The sequence below is a fragment of the Gossypium hirsutum genome, chromosome D08 (assembly GCF_007990345.1).
Source record: "Gossypium hirsutum isolate 1008001.06 chromosome D08, Gossypium_hirsutum_v2.1, whole genome shotgun sequence".
In the NCBI taxonomy this organism is placed as follows: domain Eukaryota; kingdom Viridiplantae; phylum Streptophyta; class Magnoliopsida; order Malvales; family Malvaceae; genus Gossypium; species Gossypium hirsutum.
The window spans coordinates 62,969,002-62,990,487 of record NC_053444.1 but is presented as its reverse complement, the minus strand read 5'-3'; the positions used below and the strand labels follow the sequence as shown (position 1 = coordinate 62,990,487).

At 36.9% G+C, this 21,486-nt stretch overlaps 1 protein-coding gene across 2 annotated transcripts; it reads right to left on the bottom strand.

The window, feature by feature from the left end:
- Positions 1-17: 17 nt before the first annotated feature.
- On the bottom strand, positions 18-4,563 carry LOC107962797 (protein FAR1-RELATED SEQUENCE 3). 2 transcript variants are annotated; one of them, XM_016899319.2, is made up of 6 exons: positions 4,225-4,563; positions 1,376-3,718; positions 1,179-1,268; positions 912-1,061; positions 486-602; positions 18-313 (listed from the first exon to the last, which is right to left on the bottom strand). In XM_016899319.2, the coding sequence occupies exons 2-6, from the start codon at positions 3,617-3,619 to the stop codon at positions 266-268; spliced, it is 2,649 nt and encodes an 882-aa protein (XP_016754808.1). In that variant the 5' UTR covers positions 3,620-3,718; positions 4,225-4,563; the 3' UTR covers positions 18-265. The 2 variants fall into 2 exon arrangements, with proteins under 2 accessions (XP_016754808.1, XP_016754809.1); XM_016899320.2 differs by having other exon boundaries at positions 18-310; positions 4,225-4,520.
- Between the last annotated feature and the right edge of the window lie 16,923 nt (positions 4,564-21,486).

Below are 21,486 nucleotides of genomic sequence, written 5' to 3'. Positions count from 1 at the left end.
TGTATTCACTAAATTAGTTAAAGCAAAGATTAAACATTATGATTGATTCACCTTTTTTCTTGTTTTCTACACGTATGTTGTATGTTGCACAACGTGCTTACCCAAACAGGAACAAATTACAGAGAAAGGGCAAAAAATTCCATTCAATACACAAGCAGTAGCACTCCCATTATCATCATCATCATCATCACCTTGCTGCTATCTATCACTGACGCACGATGGCATGGCATGTAGACGACCACTCATCCCAACTTCATTGCCCTTTTTATTTCCTATGCTTCTTTGGTGAAGGCTCTGCTTGTGGCTCGCACTGCTAAAAAAAAAAAGGGTAAAAAATAGTTGAGATTATAATATGATGGTACATCAAGATTTAGTAAGGGCCGGAGGATCCTACAATGAAATAATACCACGTATCCATTGCGTCGTTTACGCCTATGAAATTACAGGGTAAATTGCAAGTAGTTAGAAAAAAAGAGGATGCTTACAACACTCGAAAGCTGCTCCCGGATGTATGCCATTGATCTCAACATTGCTCCTAATGTATCCCTGGACACCTGGAATTTAACCTCCGACTCTCCTGTACTAGTCTCGGTGTCTTGAAGCTGTAAGCAAAGATGAAATAAAGGAAATTCTAGTAAGCAATAAGACAAAGGATTATCAAGAAAACCATCTTTTGTTGTCCAAGGGACAAAGAATTTATGCACTAGAAGCAACAAAAGTAACAAATCTTCGAGACATGTTAATTGCCACTACATCATGAACAGAAATGTCAAAGCAAGACTCATATCGTAGATTCAACATAAATCTGTTTGAAATCCATAGATTAGTACACAGTACACAACACCAGAAAATGAATCGTAAAATATCATAATCATTATGGAAGATTATGGCTTAACTATGGATTAACATACCTTCAAATTGATGACGGCAACCCTGTTAGCTGGGGTAGAAAGCTGTTCACTGATATAAGCCATTGACCTCAACATGGGTTCTAAAGTAATCCTTGAGAGCTGAAACTTAACATCCATTTCAGCTGATGGACTATTGCTATAATCTTGCAACTGTATCAATTATATATCAGATATGCATAAGAAAATAGCTTGACACAAGTAAAAAATTAAGTTGCAACTCAGGATTTTATGTACTCACTGACTATTAGAATTCTACCATGCATATACCTTTAAAATAATGACTGCCAACCTATTTTCAGGTTTAGAATTCTTGTTCTCCATTAACCATCTCATTGACTTCAAACAAGGAAGAACCGGCTACATCAAAGATACCCATAAAGGTTTATTCAGTATACTGTTCTTCAATTCAAAACCAATGGATAAATGAATGACATTAAAGCAAAATGAATAATCAGTTATTGTACCATGTTATCAGGATGAGTATCATCCCGATGAAGGGAAACAGGTGCCATGCGTGGCAGATTCAAATCTGAGACAGATTGAGCTGGAGTACCAGTGTCATTAAGATTGAAATGACGTGTAATTTCATCTTGCTGTGGCCATAGCGAAGGGGCTGTATCTGGTGCTGATGTTGAGCTCTTCTTGTCATCATAGGCAGCACCAGTGGCCAGTGAGTCGGGAGGTGCAAGTTTTGCAACAGTTTTCTTTACAACAGAAACCTTCTTCCCAACTTCGTTAAGAGCCGCCATTGCAACATTGAACGTCTCAGTAGCTATTGCCCCATCTTCTGCATATTTGATTGCTTCTTGACACAAACTATTATACCTTGATGTCAAGGACTCCTGACCATGCAAGTCGCCACCACATTCATCTGTTCCAACCCCGGACTTTGCATTTCGTGTCCATCGTTTCAGAATGTAATGCGGTGGTAATGTAAGTACATTTGTCACAGTGAAGACCGTTAAAATATGTCTACAAAGGATGCCAGAATACTCAAACATTTGGCAGCTACAATTAGCTCTTATTTCAGGGTAGTTTAATGTTACCATGTACACTTTGTTGACATCCTCATACTTTGCAACTCTGAACGTGCTGATAGCTCCATCACCTTCAATTCTATTAGCAGTGTAAACAAAAGTTTCAACTAGTTCTTCTTGAAATTTTGTGAAAATTTTCCTTGTATATAGATCAGCTGCCTGTTTCTCCATAGGTGATGGTGTCCGCAGGACTGGTGTGGTGCATATTGTGTCAAAATCAGCTTCAATCTCCCTTTCAAACCAGTTCTCTATTGCTAGTTCATACTGTCTAAAGAAGATAGGTAACGTGGTCTGTTGATTCACATATCCATCAAAAAAAGAGCCATCAAATCCTTGATTGGGAGTTATTGCAGCAAAAAAGGAATCCCGAAAATAAGCAGGGACCCATTGAGCTCGGGCATTATATAGTGAGTGAAGCCAATCATGTGCCCCAAGATTATACTTTTCAATAATAGAACTCCAAGATAATTCAAACTCCTCAATAGTTTCAGTCAAATTTATGCAATTATACAGTTCTGCCTGAAAATTAGGATGCACATGAAAAATATGTGCCAACTTCTCTGGGCCTTCTCTTAAAACATGCCACTTATTAATACAGTGCGGAACACCAGGAAACACCTGAGACATTGCTGTTTGTATGGCTCTGTCTTGATCAGTGATTAAGGAGACAGGTCGACGATCGTTCATTGCCGTAAGAAATGTCTTGAAAAGCCAAACAAAAGATGCCTCAGAGTCATCAAATAGTAATGCACAACCGAATAAAATCATCTGACCATGATGGTTCAGCCCTGTAAATGGAGCAAATGGCACCCTATACTGATTTACCCTGTAACTTGTATCCAGTTTAACAGCATCACCGAAATGCATGTAGGCTGTCCTTGACCTTGCATCGGCCCAAAACACATTAGCCATACGATTATCCTCATCCAGCTGTATTGCATAAAAGAAACCAGGGTTCTCAGCCTGCATTTTCTTGAAATAATCAAGCAGATTTTGAGCATCCCTCCCCAGCATTCTCTTTCTGTTAACTGGCCTAAATGCATAGCTCAGTGTCCCAACATTCTTGCCTGAGCAATTTGCTTCTGCTGGAGGAGTTTTCCTAATGCCACAGTTGTTTGCATCCATGGAGACATGGTTTCCATCCATAGAAACATACATCATACCACTAGGTACAACTCCAACTCCTTGGTAACTATCAGCCATGGTCTTTGCAGCACCAGCAAAGTGCCTGCGGGGACGAAGGTAATGCACTTTCCTGGAAGTCATCACTGAATGGCTATGCTCCTTCACAAACTTTATAACAACCCACTTTTCTCCTTTTAACTCTATCCTAATCATTGCACTGCAGCTTTCAGCAGACCTTTTCAAACCCTCTCTGCCACAGACAAACTCCCTAGCAACTATTGTCCCATCAGTTTTATACTGTGAAGAAAAATGACCGGCTTTGGAGCTAAATCCCATACATCTAGCATACTCATCATAGAAAGTTCTAGCAGCATCTTCAGAATTAAATTCCATGCCCACATATGGTTCAGAAATCCCATCTTCTTCACAAGCTAAAGAATTCTCTACATGATTTGCTTCTCCACCTTCACCAGGTTCGGCATCCCCATCATCTGACATTCCATGATGGCTCAAGCCCCCTTCTGAATCAATCACATGGAAATCCATACTAATCCAGCATTTAACACTATCTCACCATAGTGCATTACATTATCCCTTGGCCCTTAGAATATTCTATTATTTTTTTAAGCATTCTTCATTTGTTTTCTGTCAGGCAATAAGAAGCAATTGAGTACAACATAATCAAAAGCCAGCCCTCTCACAAACACACACAAAGACACAAAACTAACATTTAATGCAAAACACTAAATGGGAACTCGCAATGAGTAACAGCTACCTAATCAACAAAATGGTATGAACGCAACTTTCAAATAGAATAATGGCCCTAAAGTATCACTAAAAAATTGTTCTGTGCATAACTATGATGCAAATGAACACCAGTGTTCACATAAAATTTATGAAAACCAAGGAATTGATATTTTTTTATATATAGTTCTTTCCTATTTACCAAAAAAAAAAGTCCTTTCCTCATAAATAACAGCAAAGAAACCAATCAAAGTGCTGAAAACTGAAACTCCATGGATAAAGCATGAAAGCTAAATTCTGATGAAAACCCATTCATCAGAATCATCTACAACAAAAACCCACGTCGAGAAAGAGCAGAAAGTTGATAAAATTTTCCATGGAAGGAAATGAAGAGCGTTAGGCAGTACCTGGAAATGTAAATCTCGAGAATCCTGAATGACAAAACTGTGAGTTGAAAGGGGAGAGGAAAGATCTTCAAGTAAAAATAAAAATAAAAAAGGAGCCTTCGAAGGTTTGGGAGTGAAATTCTTTTTTCAAAGTTAGAAAACCCTAAACTCAGGCTTGTTTAAACATTTCAAATTTGCAAAAACAACCTCTAAGTTCTCTCGCAAAATTATAATGATATTGCTAAACAACCTTCAACAACAACAACAAAAAGCCCGTTATTCTCGACCCGGTACCTATCTTTCCGGATCATTCCTACCCGGTTGCATTGAGTTAAAAAAACAAGTTTTCTTGATGAGTGTACAACATTCAATTTGAGTCGTCCTATTCAGTGATGTTATTATAAGTTATTAAAAAAAATTTAAAGCTGAAGAAGTCTTGGTATTGATGGAAACATGGTTTTTAAGTTGTGGTCTTGAAATGGTAGATTCAGTTACTACTCGAATCGAATTATTATTAATTAAATTATTTGAAATATAAAAATTTTTAACCATTAACTGAATCGAAGTTTTTTTCAAATACATTAATCGAATCGAAATATTTTGGTTAATTTAATCGGTTAATTGAATTAATCGAAATTGATATGTTTTTTGTCTTTTGATTAAAATAAGTATAAAACATATAAAAAATACACTGCTAATATTCATTTTCTTTTTAATAGTTAAAAAAAAGCTTTAAAGAGGTGAAAACAACAAATATAACATTAGAAACACTATATAAATTTTGAAAGTTAACAACTAAGCAAAAAGTTAATATTATATATAATATATATGATTTATTTTGGTTAATTACCCGATTTCAAACTAAATTAACCGATAACCGAAATTTCAAAAAGTCATTAATCAATCTCTGATCAAACTAAATTCGGCCACCGAAGGATTAACCGAATTAGATCAGTTCGGTTTTAACCGAATTATGAACACCTTTAGAGCATGTTTGGTTGGGGGAATAGGTATGCATTCCCCCCAATTCTGAGGGCCCACCACCAAACGGGCGTTTGGTTGACTGTAATAACATTACAACCCGATTCAGTTCCGCCCCTATTATCCTCATTGGTTGTAATAGACATTCGCCCCATTCAACGCCGATTAAGGATTCCATTCCCGTTTCTTATTTTCTATTCCATTTTTTGCCCTCATCAATTTTATTCTCTCAGACGTTTCTAATGCGGTCGTTGAAAGCACCAAAAATATCCTATCCCTAATAAATAATGAAAAAGAATAGTAAAAGGGAAAAAGAATAGTAAAAGGGAAGTAAGGTCAAATCCTCAGGGACTGGATTTGCACAATATCTTGTTCTGTGAAATCCCAGGCAGAATCTTGCCCAAGAAAACCTGCATTCCTGAAAAAAAATAAGAAAATAACAGTATTAAATGTTTGGATCTAGAAACGAAAAATAAAATAAAAACAGAATTAAGAATATTGAATCGAAAATTTGAGAAATTAAAAATAAAGTTGAGAGAAAGGAAATTCTTATGGGAGATTCCAGCCTCCAGTTGTCTCGTTCCGCCTTGGGTTCAATCCTCGGCTTTTAGATGATCCTTTCTAAACCGAATAAGCCAGTTATAGTGGAAGAGGACGCCTACGACCACCAGCTCCAAGGATTTAGACTTACGATTTGGTAAAACCTGACTCTAGCCAACAATCATTTCAGTGGGATCGTCTTATGCTAGATCAACGCTTCTCAATGGCAAATCACACGCCATTTTGTCTCTTAGGCTCGCCAACCTCTGACGCAGTAAGCTAACGAACCGAGTATGCAACCTTCCCAAAACATACAAAGTAGCCGCCTTTGCATACGTTGAAAAGCTTACTTCTTAAGGGACATGGACGGAAACGTTAGGCCCGTAGTGCAGAGAAACGATGAATACTCGTTGAGAAGGCTAAGTACGGATTCTAAGCCTCATTAACCCTTTTGGGAATTTTCGACAACCTTTGGCTAAATGAGTTTAGTGGCTCATGGTTGTGGTAGAAAAGAAAATAAATAAAATAAAAATAGAAATTTTATTAAAAGGAAATATGAGAAGAACAAAAGCCTAGACTTTTGGGGAGAGAGTGTTTACAGAAAAAGAAAAGATGTGATCCCTTTTGAGTTACTTCACCCCCTATTTATAGTGCTAAGGGAGATAGTCTAATCCTACTTAAACTCCCAAAAGATAAATATATTTAATTGAAGATAAATAAAGATAAATAAAATAAAATCCTAAAATTAGATAATCCTTAATAATTATCTTAATATTAATTATCCTAATATAATTAAAATAGAGTTTGATAGAATAAAATCTCTTCTTTTTGCATTTCAACCCTTGTGTCCTCCATGCTTGCACTTTTGGCACCAACTTTTCTTTGTGTCGCACATTGGCCTATTTTATCTCTAAATTCACACTTTTGGCCCTTAATTTTACTTTTGCCTCAAATTTAGTCCCTATGAGATAAAAGATCATAAATAGCTCAAATTAGCAAGATCATACTCAGAATAAATATATAATTAATACATAAAAATACGTTATTCTAGAGTGTTATAAGTTTCCCTTCTATATTACAAGGTAATTTTTTTCCCTTCCATCGATTTTTGCTTCTTCTTCTCGTACGTTTCTTTTCTTCTCTTTATGTTTCTTTTCTTTTCTCCATTTTATCAAGAACGAAAAATGCTCGCACTCTTTCCCTGTTTTTCTTTTCTTTTTTTTTCTTTTCTGTAAAATCAATTTCGTTTTTCTTTCTACTCCTAACTCTATAGCAGTCTGACAGGTTGTTACTATCACTCTTTTAGCAACTCGCACTCTTCCCCTGTTTATTTTATAGGTTAGTTTTCCTTTTGCTCAAATCTGCAATATTTGTTTTTGTTCTCCTAATTTTGATTCTTTTCTTATGATTTCCATTCGGCTTTTCTTTGACTGTTTCTATTGCATGTTCGATTGAACAGATGAAAAGTTTTTCAATGTGGTTCTATACTTGTTTATTCTATTGCATGTTTGATTGATTCTATTGTTTCCCAAATGGCTTGTGATTTCGACGAGTTGAGTTCTGTTTATTTGCATTTTTTGAAATTTCCTAATGTTAACATGGAGTTCATGTTTTAGGATATCTTTCTGGTTCTGGAGGTAGCATCTAGCTTGTAAGAGCCCATTTTTGCCCGAGCCCGGAACCAATTAAAAGGCCATCATAAAACAGATGTCCATTTACAAACCCAAAATGCCAGCCCAAAATTAAATCTAACCCAACAGCCCAGAAATTTAAAAAAACCTAGCCCATAAAACTTAAAAAATTTTCAGCTATCAAGGGAACCCTAGCCTCCAAGCGCCGCAACCTTTACTGCCCATGTGTGCCGATCCACCCCCTCGGATGCCCCCTGGCCACCGCGCTACTCGCCTATCACCTCATCTGTGTGCTCTGACATCTCTGTTACCTGCAACGCGCAGCAAACAACATGCAACAATAGAGCAAGAGGATAATAGACAACAAAACAAATGCAAAAAGACAAAAACAATAGATTTAAGAGTTTGAAATCGACTATAAAGGCCGGGCTTGTCATTGTTTAGGGTCTTCTTCGATCTTCTATGTAAAAAAGGCACATCAGAGAAATAAAAATTAAAAGAGAACCAAAAAGTTGTTGTTTTTTTATCTTTTTCTTTCGATTCATTTATTTTTTTATTTGTCTTTTACAAATCTATTTTTCTTTTTTAAAAAAAACCTATTAATAAGAGAAGCAAAAGGAAATACCTGGAACGGCCGTCGGTCATGTCGTCGGAGGCCTCTCCGTCGCTGAAGTCGACTCATAAGGGCGGGGTGGAAGCTTTTTCTTCGCAGCCATCAAACCAAAAACGTGGCCTTCGTACAGGATCCGAAACAGGACTTAAAGTAGCCCCTATGCGCAGTGACGGCCACCGTCCAAGGCGGTCACGGCGGTGCATGGCAATGGCCTTGTTGGTCGGATTTGGAGAGGCTGAGAGAGAGAGATTAGAGGGACTCTTTGTTTTTTTTTTAAATTGAAACTGAAATGTTTTTTTTTTCTTTCTGTTCTTTATTTATTTAAAGCACAAAACGGCGCCGTTTAAGGGAGGAAGACCTGCGCATGCTTGCCCTGATGGGTAATTTGCGCCTTTGATCCCTCCAATCCTGCGGCATATTCAATGTTGCCTTTTGTTGCATTTTAATTTTGGCCATATAATTTTTCGCTTGTTCCAATCCAGTCCTGCGCAAATGATGCGCATAAGGACGAGGGAATATTGCGCGGCCAGTCCCCCATATCCTCAGCGCATTTCATTTCGATCACTGGCAATCCTTTCTTTATTTATTTACAGTTTCGACCCTAAATTTTAGTTTAGTTTTTCAATTTAATCCTTTATTTGTTATTTTAGTTATTTTATTATTAAATTAATCATTTTAATATTATTATTACTATCACATTACATTATTATTATTATTGTTATGATTTACCTATTTATGTCATTTTTAGTTTCAAATTTTGTTGTATATGTACATACTTACATTTTGTCATATATATACATACGTACATATTTTTTAAATTTATTTGTATATATACATTTTCGTACTTATTTATATACCTTATATATATACATATATGTGTACACTTATATACATACATTTTTATAATACATGTATATACATGCATGTATACTTTATAACTCATATATATACATACATATAAGTGTTTTTCATTCTTATAATTTCAAAGCATATATATATAAACATGCATACATTTCTACAACATATACATACGCACTTTTTTTATTATTATAAATATACATGTATACACATACTCTTATATTTTAAACATTTCACATTTTTATATACATATACATATATATATACATCATTACACACATTTTTATAATTGATGATTTTAAAATATGTATACATGCAGATTTTTCATATTTTCGTAATTTTGTGTACATTCATGTATATATGTCTTTTACATCTATTCGTTATTTATTTATTTATTTATTTATTTACACTTTCATTATTATTTAGAAAGAAGGATTCAATTTTATTTGCCTATGTACTTGTCATTTTGTATGTTATTGATTGGTCCCTTTTATTATCTTATTTTCGTTGCTATTGCTCGTGTTGCTTTTATGCCACCATATTCATTATTGTTTTGCTATGCATATTAACACCGTACATCAAAAAGAAATTTTTTCTAATAAGGCAATGTTTTGCGTTTGGAAAATTGAGAAAACGTGCCCTAACGTGTTGGGTTTCGATTTCTCGTTCGACCAAATAGCCAAATATCATTTTTAAACTTTTAAAATAAGGCAATATTTCGCATTTGGAAAATCGAGGAAACGTGCCCTAACGTGTTGGGTTTCGACTTCTTGTTTGACCAAATAGCCAAATATCCTTTTAAAATTTCAAAGTGAAGCAATATTTTGCGTTTGGAAATTCGAGAAAACGTGCCCTACCGTGCTGGGTTTCGATTTCTCGTTCGACTAAATAGCCAAATACCCTCTTAAAACTTCAAAGTATGGTTTCGTTAAACTATAAGGTGATCTTGGTTTCGATGGTTTAAAGTGTCGTGTCCTAACGTGCTGGATGTGATATCCTTTCGGAACAAGAGAATCTTATATTTCAATTCATGTCGTCAGAGTTTCTTTTAAGGATCGTATCTTTAAAACTCTTCAAGGTTTTCGATTTTCGACACTAAGACACTAAGTAATCAATTAGGTACCAATTTTGGGCGTATCGAGGGTGCTAATCCTTCCTCGTGCGTAACCGACTCCCGAACCCATTTTTCTGAATTTCGTAGACCAAAATCATTGTTTTAATAAAAATTAAATCGTTTATTAAAAACAACCACTCTTCGAGGTGACCCGATCACACCTCATCGAAAAAATATTAGTGGCGACTCCCGTTTTCGTTTTCGTTTTCAAAATCCAAGTCGACCCCGTTTTATCAAAAAAATGGTGTCAACAGCTCGGCGACTCCGCTGGGGACGAAATTTGTGAGTCAAGCCATGTGTTGATTACTTTTTGTCTTTTTGTCGAAAATCGAGAATTTAATTTACATTTACGATCCGTTCATTGCATTTGATTCGTCTTTATTACGATCTTCATCATTGTGCTTTTATAGTTGTTGTGATGGTTTAAGTCTTGATATATTTATGCATTGCATTGCATGACCGTTGATCACACATTTTAAGTGGGCGTGAGAAGCTATTTCCTTCGTGAGGTCTTCACCTCCGTGCAGGATAGCGAATCGCTTTCGGGATACATTCGTACCTATGTCTTCGTGAGATTTTCATCTCCGTGCAGCCATAGGGAAATGTATTCCCCTGAACCGAACTCAGTCCGTATGAGCCTATAATGGGTGAGGATCGAGGAATCTGCTGGTTCGGGTACCTTTGCTTTAGAGCCGAACCACATGTAGTGAACCTAAGAGTCCACCCTAGGAAGAACCACTTCAAACCTCTAGTGGTCACCCGAGTAGGTGTTCTATTTATTCTTGCTTGCTTTTGCTTTGTACTAACCTATTGTCTTTTTGGTTATGATTGCATTGCATTTTCATCATAAAAAAAGAGGTGTTGATTCACGTTCAGTTGCTAAATAGAGAGCTTGTCATAAGAAAATGAGTTTTTTGATAAAGTGGATGACAATACGGTTGTCCGAATATAGTCAAAGAAAATGTAATAAGAGAAGGATGATAGTTTAATGGAGGACTACACAACTATTGCTTCATTGCCCGAGGATTCAAGATGACAAAGATTATTCGAGGGCCGCTGAACCTTATCAAAGAGGAGCCAACGAGCATCGCGAGGATGAGTGAGCATGAGTCACGACCCAGAATAAACAAAAAAGGAGCAAGTAGAGGCATCCATTGAAAATTTGCGAGATTCATCTGGATGGAGAAAAGAATCGTTGTCTTCGCTTGGAATATAAGGGCAAAACCGTATATATATATCCGCTTTATGTAAAAAGATTTGTTTTCTAGTAAAGTTGTTCTAATAGAATTGAACCAAGAACCAACGTATCTTTGCATTCGTACATTTGCATTACATTGCATCATATGCATTAGATTTTTACAAAATGACCATAATTAATTAAAATTATGACAGTTACCCTGGAAACCAACAAGAATCTGCCAACCACATATTGTTACGGTCAGGGATTTAAATTACGGCCGCAGTCACATTTTCGGTCGTATTGCGTTTATCGTGATTGCGGGCATAACGGATGCTATTGCGGTCATTGCGGGTATCGCGGTCGTGAATTTTACAGTACTTATTGTGTATTGCGAGTATAACGGGTTTTGGCAGTAACGATTTCAGACGGTGCCGCTACCGCTATATAACGGTCGCTATTTCGGTAACGGACCGCTATTTAAATCCCTGCGGTACCCGTTGCCAAACAAAAGTAATGGATCAGAGGTTAGAAAGGCTGGAACAAATGCAAAAAGAAATGCAGGATAAGATGCAAGAACAATTGGATAAAATCCAACAAGACGCGCTGGAATCCCAAAGAATTATGAGCCAACTGGCACAATTATTGGTTGATAAAGGAAAGAGCCCTGTAATTAATTCGGGAGTTGATCAGGAGGACCCTGCTTATCCTCTAGGTTTTACCCCGACAAGCGCCCAAGCACGACTAGATATGTGCCCCCAAAGAGCACCTGTCACTATTGGACCTCAATATCGGGCTGGCGCCTCGGTACCAATGCACTTTCAAGTAGACTCGGGTTCTAACCCCAGGGACAACCCTACCAACCCTGTGGTCCCTGATCTCGATGACATAGCAGAGATGGAGAAAGCGAAAACGGACCTGCCAAAGCAGTTAAAAGAAAGATACAAATGGCTCGAGAAAAGGTTCAAGGCCATGAAAAGCATTGAGAATTATCGAAGGATTGATGCTAAAGACTTAAGCTTGGTCCTAGATCTGGTACTGCCCCATAAGTTCAAAATGCCAGAATTTGAGAAGTACAATGGGACTAGTTGCCTGGAGGTACATATTACTATGTTCTGTAGGCGTATGGCTAGATACGTCAACAACGACCAACTTCTCATACACTGCTTTCAAGATAGCCTCACAGGGGCAGCGTCTAAGTGGTACAATCAATTGACGCGTACCCAGATTAGTTCTTGGAGGGATTTAGCACAAGCCTTTATGAAACAATACAGTCATGTAGCTGATATGGTCCCTGACAGAATTACCCTGCAAAATATGAAAAAAAAGCCTAATAAAAGTTTTAGGCAATACGCACAAAGGTGGAGGGAGATTGTCGTACAAGTTCAGCCACCACTCCTAGAAAAAGAGACAACAATGCTCTTCATCAATACACTGAAGGCCCCGTTCATTACGCATATGTTAGGAAGCGCGACAAAAAGCTTTTCTGACATATTTATGAATGGTGAAATGATTGAGAATGCTATAAGAGCCGGAAAAATTGAGACGGAAGAGAGTGATAAGAGGTCAACCCCAAAGAGAAGAGAAAATAAGGTGAACAACACAGGTTACTCAAGGTCAGTAAGTCATCTAGGTAAAGGGGTCGCTAGTCAACAAGGTTCATCAAGACAAGAATCTTATGTGAAACAAGGCACTAAGAACCTCCAGTTCACGCCAATTCCGATGTCGTATAAGGAGCTGTATCAAAGCTTATTCAATGCACGTATTGTCGCCCCTTTCTACACCAAACCTCCACAGCCTCCGTACCTCAAATGGTATGATGCGAATGCACAATGCGAGTATCATGCGAGAAATACGGGGCATTCGATAGAAAACTGTATTACCTTTAAGAAACTGATTGAAAGGCTTATCAGTATAGGCGTCGTTAAATTTGATGATTCCTCTACTGCGAAAAATTCATTACCCAATCATAATTGACGAATGGAGTGAATGCAATGCACAAGCAACTGAAGAAGGGACCTTGTTAGATATCTGCCCTTATAAACGTGGAAGTGTTCTAAGCAATTCGACTGCGGAAGAAAACCCTATAGTCTCTAGAGCTTTTTAAAGTAATGTTCAGAATATTTTTGTTGTTTTTAAGCCTAAAAATGATAGAAATTTCCTTTGTGAAATAGGCTCATGTCTGAACGTTGTTATTTTAATAAAGTACATCTTTGCAATTATTACTGAGCCAATATTTTCATTCTTTACAAACAATTCCAGATTCTTTCATTCTTTTGAATTTTCTTCTAAATTGTTATTCATTCATTCATAATCATATTGTATAAATAATCATTCGTAAATTTATACATTCTTTTGTATATTCTTTGGTACTTATTATGGGTCCTCAGATATCAATTTCGTGAATGACCCTACTACAGACCCAGATTTTCCTTTTGGGCGAGATATGTTTTTAGAGGAATCACATGACTTGTGAAAATGACATGGATTTTAGCCTATCTCCGGACTTGTAGGGGATGGTAGCGCGAGAGGATAGACAAATCCTACTTCACAAGGAATTATTGTGAGCTTGGAAAAGATTAAAATTGACCTGACATCAAAGATGAAGCAAGACCTTGTTCAAAGATGTCTTTGTACGATCATACCAGGATATGCCGGGTTGAGCACTAATAATGAAATCTGCACAATAGCACGATGTCAAAACTTGTAAGAATGATGCAGTTCTTTGCCGGGGCAATGCCGTTCACATTGATTCAGCATAGCTTTGCCCGTTTGAAGTCGAGTTTTTATCCCTTCAAGATGTTGTTGGATTTTATCTCGATGGAAGAGGAAGATCAAAAGTTTCTAGTTGTAGTTTCGCCCCAAAAGGCTGTATAAAGGAAATCTGATATTAGAGAAGATTCTTTGAAAGGGATAACAAGGACTTGCCTAATCCCAAGAGTTCAGATCTGATTCGAAAAAAGGAAAAGAAAAAAGAGAAAATATCAAAATCAAAATTAAAAAAAAACAAAAAGAAAAAATCAAAGTCAAAAGCAAAAAGAGAAATCAATTAAAGTCAAAATAAAATATGAAAAGCAAAAAAGAAAAGAAAAGGAGAGGCCAGGGCAAAAACCCAAAAAAGGGTGCCTTGTGACCAAAGGTGGTTTTGAGTTGAAAATTCGAAAAGGGCGACTCAAATTTTGAGCCAAATGGGGCATGGACATCACCATTATCGAAGACTTCTAATGGGCACTGCTTCACAATTGAGATCATTAATTACTTCATCAAATGGATAGAGGCTACTGCATGCGTCAATGTCATCATATGCCGATATAAAACTTCAAAGAGGATGGTATTGGAAATTGCATTGAACTTGAATAATAGCACGATAGCTGAGGGCTGTAATCAGTTCAAAATCAGACATCACAGTTTGTTACCGTACTGCAAGACAATGGATTTCAAGAAAAAAAACAGAAAAAGAGATGAAAAACAAAAATGAAAAATGAAAAATGAAATAGTAAAAATGGAGAGGCTAAGGGGAAAACCCGCAAAGGGCACCTTAGGCCAAAGGGGATTTGAGTTGAAAACCCGAAAAGAGCGGCTCAAATATTGATTAAACTGGAGCATGAGGTAATAAAAACAACTCGAATCTTGACCAAATTAGGCATGTGGTGATCTTGCTATGCCTGAATCAACAGGAAATGATAGGCGACATCTTGGGGCATCGACAGAGCACTGTAGATCTCCTAAACACATGTCCAACTCAAAATGGTCTTCAGAAAGTTTGTACAGAGAAGTTCAAGCTGCGATATCTAGGGCACCCAATTCTCATATTATTTGTTGTTCTTGGAATACTTTTTTCCTTTCCAAGATATACATTCCCAATTAATTTCTTTGTCATACTTCTTTACTATTTTCGATAATTTGTTCTTTCGAGCTATGCTCAGAACTAACTTTATTCTTATCCATTGTTATGACCTTTTTGCAAACATGTTGCATTGGAATAATGATTAATGGACTAATAAAACTTTCATAAATGAAGTTTTTCATATTATTCTGAAAAGTTTCTAAATAATATAGGAGCCTAAAATAGGACTATTGTTTAGAACACATCAATTTTAAAGGTTGGAAATCTGAGAAGGAAGAGTCTGAATTTAGACTTTCTCTTTGAATTTCGTTGTCAAATGCATTGGTTGAACAAAATGATAAGATGACGGGTTAATGACAACGCTTAAATGAACAAGCAAGCAATGATCATCAGGCAATAGGAAAAGGTTACCTCGGAGAAGAGAGCCTTCTTTTGCGCATAAGTCTTTGGTACGACACCCTGGGAATGGTGTAGGGAACCAAAACAATTTTAGATCCTGTATCCTTGAATTGTGATAGGAAAGGATTGAGGAAAAGCCACATATTTCTTGGATTACAATGAGAGAATGATGGTACAAGTTTTGTACCCCAATGGATTAAACTTGGAGGTTTACAGTAGAGGGCAACCTGGCTAAATGTTCCTTCAGAAATGCCAGTCAAACAAGAAGGTGTTGTAACACGTCGGTCACAAAAACCTAATAAACTTCGAGTAATGACAACCTAAGCGGGATTATTCTCGGAAAAAAATTCGGCATTCATGCAAACATCATTCACACATGCATTTGATTTATTTTGATCATGCCGTCCTAATATTTAGGCATAATTAGGTTCATTATACAGGTCATGTTCCCCAGAGAACAGATCAGTGAAAATCGAAAACAAAACTTTGCCTCCATCGATTGCAGTGGAGCTGGTTAAAGATAACAGATCTTGCATTCCTGCATTAACAGCAAAGCAGATCGAAAACAAAACCTTGCCTCCATCGGTTGCAGTGGAGCTGGTTAAAGATAGCAGATCTTGCCTTCCTGCATTAACAGCGGAGCAGATCGAAAACAAAACCTTGCCTTCATCGGTTGCAGTGGAGCTGGTTAAAGATAGCAGATCTTGCCTTCCTGCATTAACAACGAAGCAGATCGAAAACAAAACCATGCCTCCATCGGTTGCAGTGGAGCTGGTCAAAGATAGCAGATCTTGCCTTCCTGCATTAACAGCGAAGTAAATCAAAAACAAAACCTTGCCTCCATCGATTGCAGTGGAGCTGGTAGCAGATCTTGCCTTCCTGTATTAATAGCGGAACAGATCGAAAACAAAACCTTGCCTCCATCGGTTGCAGTGGAGCTGGTTAAATATAGCAGATCTTGCCTTCCTGTATTAACAGCGAAGCAGATCGAAAACAAAACTTTGCCTCTATTGGTTGCAGTGGAGCTGGTCAAAGATAGTAGATCTTGCCTTCCTACATTAACAGCTGAGCAGATCGAAAACAAAACCTTGCATCCATCGGTTGTAGTGGAGCTGGTTAAAGATAGCAGATCTTGCCTTCCTGCATTAAAGCGAAGCAGATCGAAAACAAAATTTTGCCTCCATCGGTTGCAGTGGAGCTGGTTAAAGATGCAGATTTTGTCTTCCCATATTGGTGGCGAAGTAGATCGAAGAAAGTAGATATTGTCTTCATGTATTGGCGTGAAGTAGATCATAGATAGTAGGTCCTGTCTTCCTATATTGGTAGGACGTGGATCGAAGATGCAGATCTTGTCTTTATGTATTGGCGTGAAGTAGATCGAAGATAGCAGGTCTTATCTTCCTATATTGGTAGGAAGTGGATCGAAGATGCGGATCTTGTCTTCCCATACTGGTGGCGAAGTAGATCGAAGAAATCAGATCTTGTCTTCATGTATTAGCGTGAAGTAGATCGAAGATAGCAGGTTCTATCTTCCTATATTGGTAGGAAGTGGATCGAATATGCAGATCTTGTCTTCCCATACTAGTGGCGAAGTAGATCGAAGAAAACAGATCTTATCTCTCTGAAGTTGCAGTAGAGAAGATCTTATCAAACCTTATCTTCCTAGCGATGCAGTGGGGCAGATTAAAGCTACGACGATGAATCTTGCTTCCCCGACATTGCAATTAAAAAGATCGAAGCCGCAACGGTGAATCTTACTTTCTTGGTGGTGCAATGGAACTGATTGAAGCTACAATGGCGAATCGTGTTCCCCGACATTACAATTAAAAGGATTAAAACCACAGATCTTATCTCCCTAAGCAGTAGTGGAGCAAATCGAAGATGGCAGATTTTACCTCCCTAAGATTACAGTGGAGTACATTGAAGCCGTTAGTTCTATCTCCCTAAGCAGCAGTGGAATAGATTGAAGATTACAGATTTATCTCCCTAAGCAGTAGTGGAGCAAATCGAAGATGGCGGATTTTACCTCCCTGAGATTATAGTGGAGTACATTGAAGCCATTAGCTCTATCTCCTTGGGCAGCAGTGGAATAGATTAAAGATTACAGATCTTATCTCCCTAAGCAGTAGTGGAGCAGATCGAAGATGGTGGATTTTACCTCCCTGAGATTACAATGGAGTACATTGAAGCCAGCAGTCTTATCTCTCTAAGCAGTAGTGGAGCAGACAAAATAAACTAGATCTTATCTCCCAAAGCAGTAGTGGAGCAGATCGCATCAAGTCTTATCTCCCTAAGCAGTAGTGGAGCAGACAAAAGAAACCAATCCTATCTCCCTGAAGTTGCAGTGGAGTGGATTAAAACCACAGATCTTATCTCCCTAAGCAGTATTAGAGCAGATCGCATCCAGTCTTATCTCCCTAAGCAGTAGTGGAGCAGACAAAAGAAACCAATCTCATCCCCATGAAGTTACACCAGAGTAGATTGAAGTTACAAGTCGCATCTGAAGTTGCAGTAGAGTGGATCGAAGCAACAAGACGTAGTGGATTGGAAAGTGGCTACTTGGAGAAGAGAAGCACCCAAAGAGGTCAGGACTCGGTGAGACCGGACAAAATGGGTCTTTCTTAGTCTTTACTTTATTCTTGTTACACGAAAATGAGCAAAGATGGGCAGTTGTAAGAGCCCATTTTTACCTGGGCCCGGAACTAATTAAAAGTCCATCATAAAACAGATGTTCATTTACAAACCCAAAATGCCAGCCCAAAATTAAATCTAACCCAATAGCCCAGAAATTAAAAAAAAACCTAGCCCATAAAATTTAAAAATTTTTCAGCTATCAAGGGAACCCTAGCCTCCAAGCGCCGCAACCTTTACTGCCCATGTGTGCCGATCCACCTCCTCGGATGCCCCCTGGCCACCGCGCTGCTCGCCTATCACCTCATCCGCGTGCTCTGACATCTCTGTTACCTGCAACGCGCAGCAAACAACACGCAACAATAGAGCAAGAGGACAATAGACAACAAAACAAATGCAAAAATACAAAAAACAATAGATTTAATAGTTTGAAATCGGCTATAAAGGCCGGGCTTGTCATTGTTTAGGGTCTTCTTCGATCTTCTATGTAAAAAAGGCACATCAGAGAAATAAAAATTAAAAGAGAACCAAAAAGTTGATGTTTTTCATCTTTTTCTTTCGATTCATTTATTTTTTTATTTGTCTTTTACAAATCTGTTTTTCTTTTTAAAAAAAAACCTATTAATAAGAGAAGCAAAAGGAAATACCTGGAACGGCCGTCGGTCATGTCGTCGGAGGCCTCTCCGTCGCTAAAGTCGACTCATAAGGGCGGGGTGGAAACTTTTTCTTCGCAGCCATCAAACCAAAAATGTGGCCTTCGTACAGGATCCGAAACGGGACTTAAAGTAGCCCCTATGCGCAGCGACGGCCACCGTCCAAGGCGGTCACGGCGGTGCATGGCAATGGCCTTGTTGGCCGGATTTGGAAAGGCTGAGAGAGAGAGATTAGAAGGACTCTCTGTTTTTTTTTTTAAATTGAAACTGAAATGTTTTTTTTTCTCTCTTTTCTTTATTTATTTAAAGCACAAAACGGCGCCGTTTAAGGGAGGAAGACCTGCGCATGCTTGCCCTGATGGGTAATTTGCGCCTTTGATCCCTCCAATCCTGCGGCATATTCAATGCTGCCTTTTGTTGCATTTTAATTTTGGCCATATAATTTTTCGCTTGTTCCAATCCAGTCCTGCGCAAAATGATGCGCATAAGGACGAGGGAATATTGCGCGGCCAGTCCCCCATATCCTCAGCGCATTTCATTTCGATCACTGGCAATCCTTTCTTTATTTATTTACAGTTTCGACCCTAAATTTTAGTTTAGTTTTTCAATTTAATCCTTTATTTGTTATTTTAGTTATTTTATCATTAAATTAATCATTTTAATATTATTATTACTATCACCTTACATTATTATTATTATTGTTATGATTTACCTATTTATGTCATTTTTAGTTTCAAATTTTGTTGTATATGTACATACTTACATTTTGTCATATATATACATACGTACATATTTTTTAAATTTATTTGTATATATACATTTTCGTACTTATTTATATACCTTATATATATACACATATGTGTACACTTATATACATACGTTTTTATAATACATGTATATACATGCATGTATACTTTATAACTCATATATATACATACATATAAGTGTTTTTCATTTTTATAATTTCAAAGCATATATATATAAACATGCATACATTTCTACAACATATACATACGCATTTTTTTATTATTATAAATATACATGTATACACATACTCTTATATTTTAAACATTTCACATTTTTATATACATATACATATATATATACATCATTACACACATTTTTATAATTGATGATTTTAAAATATGTATACATGCAGATTTTTCATATTTTCGTAATTTTGTGTACATTCATGTATATATGTCTTTTACATCTATTCGTTATTTATTTATTTATTTATTTACACTTTCATTATTATTTAGAAAGAAGGATTCAATTTTATTTGCCTATGTACTTGTCATTTTGTATGTTATTGATTGGTCCCTTTTATTATCTTATTTTCGTTGCTATTGCTCGTGTTGCTTTTATGCCACCATATTCATTATTGTTTTGCTATGCATATTAACACCGTACATCAAAAAGAAATTTTTTCTAATAAGGCAATGTTTTGCGTTTGGAAAATTGAGAAAACGTGCCCTAACGTGTTGGGTTTCGATTTCTCGTTCGACCAAATAGCCAAATATCCTTTTTAAACTTTTAAAATAAGGTAATATTTCGCGTTTGGAAAATCGAGGAAACGTGCCCTAACGTGTTGGGTTTCGACTTCTTGTTTGACCAAATAGCCAAATATCCTTTTAAAATTTCAAAGTGAAGCAATATTTTGCGTTTGGAAATTCGAGAAAACGTGCCTAACGTGTTGGGTTTCGATTTATCGTTCGACTAAATAGCCACCCTCTTAAAACTTCTAAGTATGGTTTCGTTAAACTATAAGGTGATCTTGGTTTCGATGGTTTAAAGTGTCGTGTCCTAACGTGCTGGATGTGATATCCTTTCGGAACAAGAGAATCTTATATTTCAATTCATGTCGTCAGAGTTTCTTTTAAGGATCGTATCTTTAAAACTCTTCGAGGTTTTCGATTTTCGACACTAAGACACTAAGTAATCAATTAGATACCAATTTTGGGCGTATCGAGGGTGCTAATCCTTCCTCGTGCGTAACCGACTCCCGAACCCATTTTTCTGAATTTCGTAGACCAAAATCGTTGTTTTAATAAAAATTAAATCGTTTATTAAAAACAACCACTCTTCGAGGTGACCCGATCACACCTCATCGAAAAAAGATTAGTGGCAACTCCCGTTTTCGTTTTCGTTTTCAAAATCCAAGTCGACCCCGTTTTATCAAAAAAATGGTGTCAACACATCTTACCTCTTGATTTTCAGTATTTCACTAGTTATTTTAGTGGATGTTTCCCAGTTTGATATGATGTGTTTGTAGTAACGTGAATTTAAGTTATTTTCTTGCTATTGAGTTACGGGTGCTTAAATTTTTTAAAATTTTCAAGGTGAACTTGTTTCTTGATTCTAGGTTCAAATTAAACCTTCTGGACAAACTGATTCATGCGTGGTTACAATAAGTAATTTCAAGAACCTGTAGGGATTCCACTTCACTGTTGCTCTTATTCTTTTGAAAGTCCTTTCAGATGATAGATGTTTTTTCCCTTATGATGTTGTGAAAGATAGAATCAAATTGTTTTATTATTTGATGTTGGGAGAAAATTTGAGTATTTTTTGAACTTGAAGATGTTGCATCTCTTGTTGTACTTAATATACTGATTTGTTGCTTTTCAAATATATACTGATTTTTGTTGAACTCTTCTAACAGATATTGGACAGTGACTCAACAAGTAGCACACTACACTGGGACCATTAGTGGGCCTGTATGTTTAGTACATTACCTTTCACTTTTATATCCTTTTTGCTTTGTATGTATGTATCTACCAATCCAAACACAAACATGCACAAGTAATGAATGTGTTTATGTGTTAGAAATTTCCCAACT